The sequence below is a fragment of the Pundamilia nyererei genome, unplaced genomic scaffold (assembly GCF_000239375.1).
Source record: "Pundamilia nyererei isolate P.nyererei 1_Seehausen unplaced genomic scaffold, PunNye1.0 scaffold00135, whole genome shotgun sequence".
In the NCBI taxonomy this organism is placed as follows: domain Eukaryota; kingdom Metazoa; phylum Chordata; class Actinopteri; order Cichliformes; family Cichlidae; genus Pundamilia; species Pundamilia nyererei.
Window position 1 is genome coordinate 658,973 of NW_005187536.1, and position 8,986 is coordinate 667,958.

Consider the following 8,986-nt stretch of genomic DNA (forward strand, 5'->3'; position numbering starts at 1 on the left):
CACACTCAGACACACATACCTTGAGGCAACAGCCATCAGGGTCCATCACTCACCCTCACATAAGGTATTCAACTGCACTATGTCAATGTCACATTGCCATTGGCCCAGTGTGTGTCTGTGTGTATAAAAAAGGAAGAAAGAAAGCTGGTGGTCCAGCAGTCAGTGAGGTAGGAGGAGAGAATGCACACTGGAAATATAAATCTCAGACAGCGAGAGGAGAGGGAGGCGATGTTTGAGGGAAAATCCATATACCTGAACTCGCCAGCGGTAACCTGCACACACGTGAGAGAGTAAATTTTACAATAAACAAATGGCTTAGTTTTTTGTTTTCACTTCAGTCTTCTTCGAGTCGATGCCAAAATGAGTTTGCATGGTAGAAAAGGTTCAGCTACACGAGGAGCGCTCCACGTGCTCCACATAGACACTCTGATCAGAGCAAAACTGGCCCAAATTTCATAAACCGTGTAACCGCACGTGTCTGAGTTCTTCCTGCACACTCCGGCCTCTGAGATGTAAATGCGTAGAGATGTAAACTTGTGTCCTCTCCAAAGTCATCCGCGTCCAGGCTGAAACGCTCCTCCCAGGACACTTTTCTTTTTAATGCAAACTCGTTCAGAACTACGAGCAACATAACAACAGCAACCACGGCAGATGGTAAATATCCGTCTTCAGAGAGCTGCTCAAACACGCCGGATAAGACAGCAACTTGAAGAAGACAAATGCGAGAACCATTCATCACTTTTACATGTCACACTAGTCTAATTAGAAGTGTGGGTGCAGTACAGCATGCAAACAGCACACTGTATGAAATCATATCCCATGTAAACAAGGAGTTCAATGAGAGTATGTATCCACGTCACAGCAGGCAAGGCGCAGCGTGATCTTCCCAACACCAGAGGCCGTGAACTGAGTAACGTTTGGACTGTTTAAGAAAGAAATACATAAACCCCTCAGATCCTCACGCTCACTGGCTCGTGCAGATGTTTTCCATCGTGTCTGCAGTTTTCTAAATAATTCCATTATTGTCCTATTTTCTATAGCCCACTTTAAATACTGCAGCAACCCACAAGAGAGAGTCTTAGAGCACTTTGATGTTTGAAATGTAAATTTTCATGTAAATGTGCCAGAAATTTATGAAGAAAATAAATAATTTAGTCGCTGTGATAATGTGCAGGAACTATGCACAAAAGCAAACACAGCCAAAACATGTTTTTCACTTTCTTCTTGATGACTAATCAAACCTGATGGTGGAAGCGAAGAGAAACAGATGTGATAGCAAGGTTTTCATGGCTGAGGAGGTAACGATGCTGTATGACGAATCCTCAAGCTTCATCGACAGCTCATAATAAAAATAAACACAACCAGAGTGTCTGAGTGAGAGGGGCCCACATGGGCGAGAAAGAGTAAAATGGGGTGGTGCTGCCATCTACTGTGGAAGACAGGAACTTCTCATTTTGAAAAATCTATAATTTCCTTCCTTTTCGTACCTGCCCAGATGTTTGTTAACTCTGACTTATGACTCACTGAAGCATTAAAAGAAGGGATGGACCAGTCTTGTGTCTTCACATAGCAGATATCTTAGTATCTTTATCTTAATCTGTCCAAAATATCTTCAACACACGAACATCTGAAAGTCACGTCTTCAACAAACAGGAAAAATAAGCCTGACACAAGACCTGAGAGAAGCTTCTGGACCTTCAGCTGATCCGTCTTGAGCCACAGGTCTCCTTCAAAAAGACTGTAAAGAAGTGCATTAAATATTTATCTGAAAACGTAACATCTGACTTCTTATGCAATCTTTTGAAATCATCCATAAACTAGTCATCACATCGTCTCAGGTGATGACTCCTGTGGTGAGAAACACACTGCTCCTAACTGTGGATCACGCTCACTCCAGACTGTGTTTTAATGTCCCAGGGACAGCTTTAATCTTCCAGACTGCAGCGCTGTGCTCCAGAACGATCACACAGGACTTTCAAACAGAAGACTCGAGTATTAGAGGGATGTGAGAGCAGATATTAATAAAGCATCGGTATAAAAGGCCTCTTTCTGCTTCATGTAATGAGACACATGTTTAAGTATAACAAAAATCACACTTCCAGTTTCAGAGCAGTAAACTCAAGAAGTGTGAGTTTTGAAGTGTTGCTGCCTTCGCCACTGCAATCTGGACCATCAGGACTTACTGAGTGTGCCATTCATCCCTGGAGTATCCTGTGTGAGTGTGTTGTTGTTTACCCCTGTTTCTTTTTCACGTGGATAATGTAATTGACCGAGGGAGGGAATTCAGCCTCGGACAGAAGGAAGCACGTAACAGGATCGGCTCGTGCTTGGAGTTTGTGCCCTTTTTGTTTTGGTTTTTTGGGGATTTTTGAAGAAATCTTTGACTAAAGGCTGTTTTGGGATTTTATTGTGAAGGATCAATATCCATTTTTTTTTTTTTTAAACTTTTGGAAAGAGCCAATGGGAGCTAAGTTTACCATCTGCTGCTGTCACTATCTGAAACACAACCAAGAAGAGAGGAATGCTATTTTGCGGTTAGAAAAACTGTTACAATCCCAACTCGTCACCCTTTATTTTAATACACCAAAGTACACATTTATAGTATCCTAGTTTTATTTCTTTCTCTCTAGGATGCACAGCACTCCCAGGCCACTTGAGCAGCTATCCAGTGGGTCTAGTGACAGTGAGACAGAAGAGAAGAACATATTTGGACCACCACCTTCAAAAACGAGTCAGTGGAAAAACCAGCAAAGCCAGAGGAGCACCGCTGATCAGCGGGCCATCGCAGACAGAGCCAAAAACACTCCCATCAGTCAGGGACTGGATCGAGAGTTACAGGCTTTCATCAGCATGAGAGACCAGACTGACGAGGCTACGGAGGTGACAGAAAACATGCTGTACACTACAGACGCTGAAATAAGCGTAATGAAACAGCAGCGTTTATCGCAAAACTGGGAAAAAACATATTTATAAAACAATCTGTTCTCATCTGGGTGTGTAACATATAGGAGTCAATCTGCTCACAGGACATGCCACTTAAGCTTGTAAACTTATATAACTTATAAGCATTTGGCTGATTAAACTAAAACTATATAATAGGGTATTTTTTATTAATATTAGTGTGTATTCTCCAGCACTTTAAAAGACGTCGAGGTATGTCTAAATTCCAGTGAATGCAGCTTAAATTAAGAATTTAAGGAATCTTTCAAAAAACACAAACAAAACCCAACATTTACCGGCCAAACTGGAGTTCCTCGTGACTGGATGCTGTCAGAAAATTCCCATCTGCTCTCCACTGGATCTCTAATGTAATAATCTAAAAAGGGCAGACACACAGGTGACTTTCATAGAAGCCTGATTTATGTCAATAAATAATATGAAATAGTGCCACAGATAGTGTTTCAGTGACAAACAAGCCATAATAATTATGAATATGCATAAAAGCCTTGGTTAGATTAGATTAGCTGAGAAAGTGCGAGGCCAGAGGAAGAGCTGTTGCTCTCACTCAGAAAATGAGAAAGAATGCAGCTGTCTAAAAACAGCTATTCAGCAAATGTGACCACGGGTCAATTAGTGATTGAGCACCGACACACAAACGCACAAACGACACACAGAGACCACGTGCTCCTTACTTACTCAGTCACCCAGCACCTATCACTGCTGTTTATTCGTTCGTTAGACTCCATCATTGTCAGTGTGCTTGTGTTTGGAGGTGGTGGATGTACAAACCCCAGCACGTCTCGACTTTTGATTTTGAATCCTTATTTTTGAGGGTTTTTTGGTGACATTAACAAGCAAAAAGTTTATTGGTTTGTTTTTTCTCAACTTTTGAGTCGTGCTTCATTTCTGCGCAGAGGGAACACATCAGGACAGAGGCTGTTTTCTCAGAATTTCAGGACCGCAGCTCAGTGAGCGTTTGAGTTTAGTGCACACGTCAGGCTGCAGGACACAGTGGGCACATTGTGTAAATAAATGAACTCCTTGATGGAGATGTAGGTCATTAGCTTGGCAGGCCGGTCAAAGAGAATATTCACTGCACAATTCTCAGCATGCTGCGGGACTGCTTTTAATATTAGGACAAAAACAAAAAACTCAGCAGGCCTGAAACATTAAAGAGCCCTCACAGTGGTGGGGGCCGAAGGGGTGGGGGGTTATCTAGAAGATGAAGTAGGACATACCACTCTGTCAACTTTGTGTATTTTATACTTTACAGTTAAAATCTGTTTTTTCTGTATAATTTAAAGACAACTTTCAATTTTTAAGAGTGGACTTTTAACAATATTTTAACTCCCAGACAAACACAGTGGCTGTGTGGATGTGTGAGGAGCCAAAGTGCAAAACATGGGAGACAGAGTTAATAAAAGTCAACTTTAATAGCTAAGCCCTTTTTATTTCTTTAACTCAGTCACCTACTGCTTATCGCAAAGAAAAAAAACCACGTAATCCAACATACAGCAGCAAAAGTGTTTCACAAAAAGGCAGAAACTTACACTGATAGAGCACAGACGATGTTGCAACAAGAAGGCGGGACTATTTATACACATGTGTATAAATAGTCCCGCCCAATCTACAAATTTGGGATCGGCACACTAGATAATGAGGAACAGGTGAAGACAATCAAGACAAAGAGACAGAGGGGGCATTGAAATAAGACATAACTAACCTCCAAAGTAAAACAGGAACAAGAGATGAATGAACTGTGAGGGTGTAGCACCCCACCACTCTATACTGTGTCCAAAAACTGGGACCCCCGTTTTGACCAAACTAGGTGGGCTGTTGTGTTTGAAGCAAAGTAAATACCACAATGATTCTACAGTTTCCAGTCCTCTGATAGCAACTCCAACATTAAACACACTTACCTGCAGCTTAAAAATCATTTACACAGACAACCCTTTAACACAAGAAGCTCCTAATAACACGTCCAAAAAGCAAACTGCTAAATATTAAACCCATAAAATAAAATATACCTTTCAACGAGGACATTGGGTCACTAAAGAATAATAAGTAAACGTCTGACGAAACAAAAAGTAAAAATGGCTCTGTGGTCATGAAAATACTAAACAGGATTCAGCCATCATTCATTTTGTTATTCATACATGTGCGATTCATAAAGCCTGAGGACAACTGACGGCTCTTAAGTGGAAGGTGTGGGTGGACTGGTAAATAACTTTCTGCTGATTCATGAGGCTGATTTATGAGGCTGATTTATGAGGCTGACATTTGTGCTTTTTTAAATTGAATACACTGCAGAAATATAATTTCCCTCAGTTGTAAGTTGCATCATCATTAGTATATTTTAATTAGGAAGTGCTTGTGTTTGTCTACAGGAATGGGAGAAGTTGAATTATGACATACATACCTTGCGCTATGCCAAACGAGAGGTCAGAGCTCGGTGGAAGAAAATCCTGCTTCAGCTCGGTGAGTTCTCGGTTGTTTCCGCTCTTTTCTGCTGCCTGTGTAATTCCCCGTTCTTCCCGCTGCTCATCTCTTTGGATCCCTGCAGGTTACCAGTGTGAGGTGGACGCCTTGCTGTGTGTGAACAAACAGAGCCGATTCAGTCGGGATGAAGAACATCTTAACAAAGCGACTGAACTGTTGACACAGCTGCTGGACCACACCTCTCTGTTCCCTCCTGGAACAGGACACCAGAACCGATACCTCTGTATCATGGTACACGCAAACACGCATCCATAACATTGTCAACCACGGGTCCCTGGACATTATTCCTACTTTTTAAAAGAAATATTGGACACTGCAGTATGTTTTATCTGTTTTAAAAACAAAAAGTCTGGTGAATGGATCTAAGCTCCCATTCGTGTAAAAATGGACTGTAAACCTGTTCACGGCGTACCCAGAAAATGGGTGTATGGATTTTCAGGCTTCATTGATTGTCATAACACAGAGTCTGCTCTTCTGTAAGTTTCATATGGCTGGAATTTAGACCTAGTTAGCTTGTCTTCTTCACCCGTGGAGTACCTCAAGGCTCCATTTAGGGCCTGTTTTCATTTACTGGTATAAACCCCCTCGAGACCCTATTTGCTGTACACATCTCCACACTTCTCTAAATATAAATATATCTGCTTTTGAATTTCAGTGACTGCAGGTAATGGGTCCATCCTCTTTCTTCAGTTGCAGGATTAAAAGACAGAGGATCCTGTCTGGTCCTCTGAGAACCCTAATGTAGCCATTTAAGATCAGTATCATCCAACCTTGATGCTCATTTCAGGAATCGTGGAGTGACACTGATTCAAGATTCAATTCTGCTACTTTTTTCAGCTTTTTTCTGAACATTGTTAAATTGAAGTCCATCACTTTTCTCAACTCCAGAATATTGCTCAGTTCACACTGCGTTGTTTGCAGCTGCTGCAGTAAACATTTCACTGGCTTCCTGTCAAATGCAGAACTGATTTTAAGGCCCTTTTATTGCTTTTTCAAAGCCAAGTGTGGGTTGGCAGCTGGGAAATGAACTTTTGCTTTATTCCTGTCACGGTTCTGGGTCATTTTCGACCCGGCTTTTCCTGTTTCTGTTTTGGTGTTTTTCTTAACTATGATTTGTTCGGGTTTTTAAGTTGTGCTCGTTTGATTTTGTATTAAGGGTTATTCTTCTTCTCTGTTTTATGTGTTATATTCTTTCTGTCCACCACTCAGTGTCAAGTTTGTGTTTTTGTGAATTGTTTCTGGTTTCCTCTTTTACTTTGAAAGTTCATGTCTCATGTCAGTGTGTTCAGTTTTACTTCCCCCCTGTCTCGTTAGCCTAATTTCTCTCAGCTGTGTCTGCCTCCTGTTGCCCATTCCCTGATTACTCCCCTGTGTATATAAGCCCTGTGTTTTCCTGTGCGCTTTGTCGTGTTGTGCTCTCTCCAAGCTGTGTGATTGTCGTGTTCGTACTTTGTTTTGTTTCTGTTAGAGTTATTTTTATGAGGAGGTTTTCCAGCATTAAAGCTGTGTTTTGAGTTCAAGTCCTGTCTCCCAGAGTCCTGCATTTCGGGTCCTTTTTCCTGCTTGCCTGCCTGCCACACAGCCCACCATGACAATTCCACTCTCGCTCTTAGATACTCCAACCGTCTGTTTTTAACTCCTTCTTGATCAAGAATAGAAGGAAAGGATGCTTCACAGTAGAATGTTGTCTTGATAAGGTTAATCTTGTTAGGCTGCATTTTCGCTGTTATGTTCAGAGATTCTTACAAAGAAGCTCCTGTTTATAAACTACAGTTCCTCTCTTTCTACCCTCCCCGTTCTTCACTCTTCTTTCACGTCTACTCTCATATCTCTGCTGTTTTGTTGTTGTGCCTCTTCCTCCGACTACATCTGTCTGCTAAACAGTCTTTAACTACTTTTGTGTTTCTTGATGTTTCTCTCAGGACCGCCTGGTGTTGCTGGACAGCGCTGAGGACTTTGTCAGACTGGCCAAGGAAAAATATCCCAAGAAAGAAGGCTGAGAAAATGTGCCAAAGACCGAAGGAGTCCTTTAAAGAATGTGGACTCATGCTGTTTTAACACATTTGACCACATTTCAGCTTTAATTTAAATCCTGAAGTTTAATTCTAACCGAAAACCCCTTTTTGTCCCAGCTCAGTCTGTTAACTTGTGCTTGTGTTGTTTGGCTTATACAATTTGTAAAATACAAAAGTAAATACTATTTTTAATATTTATTTTTTATGTCTACATCGTCACATCATTTTTAACTAAATCCATAATTTTCAAAGATAATAAAAATTATTCAGTAAAAACTAAAATAACCTTTGAAACTATTATTTATCTCTATATGTACAATATTTTACACATAAACAATTTAAATGTATTTAAAAATCCTCTTTAACACTCGTTTGTTAACACTTGGAGTAAACTGTGTTTATTTTCTGTCATATTGGGTTGTTTCCCGTCCACGTCGTGACCATTAAAATATATTCACTCATTACGGGTTCAATCTTTTTTTTTTTTACTGCAATACTAGTTTTGTCCATAAGGTGGCAGCATATATACACATTGTGGAAGAGACACACACACTTTAACCATAATCGCCACAATCCCCAGTTAACCTAATAAACATGGCTTCAGACCTACAAACTGCTGTCAGAGCAACCAGGAGGTCTGAACTGGAAACCGTGTTGATGTGATGTGACAGTGCTGACCATCCCACACTGAGACTCTGCTCACTGCTTAAAGTTATCGCTTCACAGAAGTGAGAAAAGGATGAATCCTCATGATTTGCTGCTCAAACTGTGATCGTGGAGAATGAGGATTAAGTTATCAGGTTAAATTTAAGACGTCCCAAATCTGGATTTAGCTTTCAGTTCACAGGAAAAGTGCTCGAAACACTTATTGTTTATTCTTCTATAAGAATAAAATGGAAAACTATGCACACAGTGAGTTATGCAGGCTGTCTACCGGAAATTAAACTTCCTTTTCTTTCCGCTTTTAACCCCCCTTTCTCTAAGATTTGTACAGGATGCCGATGACATCTTTGCGTTTTATCCAAGCCATTTTAGAATAACTGTTAACCTGCGCACGCACACACACACACACACACACACACACACACACACACACACCTGAGACTCTCCACATGTTCAGGTTCAAAGGGTGTGTGACAACGTTTTGTGTGTGGTGCACTCCTTATTGCACACTTGCATATGCACAAAGAAGCAGTTTACTCTGACCCAGATATTGTGCTCTTCAAGGCCCCTTCCAAAGTTTGGGAAACAGATGTGGAACTAAAAGAGGGGAGACGCTGGGGGAGGGGAGAGTATGAGATACGGACCAGTGGTCTGGCAGCATTGAACGCCATTGTGCTGCTTGCACCTTTTTCTCATTAAACCGCTGTGTGTCTGTGTGTGTGCACATTTACACAGAGAACACCGCGCACAACACTACACACACACACACACACACACACACACACACACACACACAGTGATCAGTTTGTATTTATTGGACTGAAATATGACAGAAGAAAGAGAGTCATTGATTGAGAGGGTGCTTTTGT

At 41.1% G+C, this 8,986-nt stretch overlaps 1 protein-coding gene across 1 annotated transcript; it reads left to right on the forward strand.

Moving 5' to 3' along the window:
• Positions 1 to 2,451: 2,451 nt before the first annotated feature.
• LOC102213129 (melanoregulin) lies at positions 2,452 to 7,794 on the forward strand. Its single transcript, XM_005743732.1, has 5 exons — positions 2,452 to 2,534; positions 2,631 to 2,880; positions 5,328 to 5,418; positions 5,504 to 5,670; positions 7,362 to 7,794. The coding sequence occupies exons 1-5, from the start codon at positions 2,461 to 2,463 to the stop codon at positions 7,437 to 7,439; spliced, it is 660 nt and encodes a 219-aa protein (XP_005743789.1). The 5' UTR covers positions 2,452 to 2,460; the 3' UTR covers positions 7,440 to 7,794.
• Positions 7,795 to 8,986: the final 1,192 nt, after the last annotated feature.

Excerpts from the sequence above, each read along its gene's own strand:
- LOC102213129 (XM_005743732.1), top strand. The coding sequence starts at position 2,461 with ATGGGAGCTAAGTTTACCATCTGCTGCTGTCACTATCTGAAACACAAC. Across the intron at positions 2,881-5,327 it reads AGACTGACGAGGCTACGGAG|GAATGGGAGAAGTTGAATTA; the intron begins GTGACAGAAAAC and ends GTTTGTCTACAG. Across the intron at positions 5,671-7,361 it reads ACCGATACCTCTGTATCATG|GACCGCCTGGTGTTGCTGGA; the intron begins GTACACGCAAAC and ends TGTTTCTCTCAG.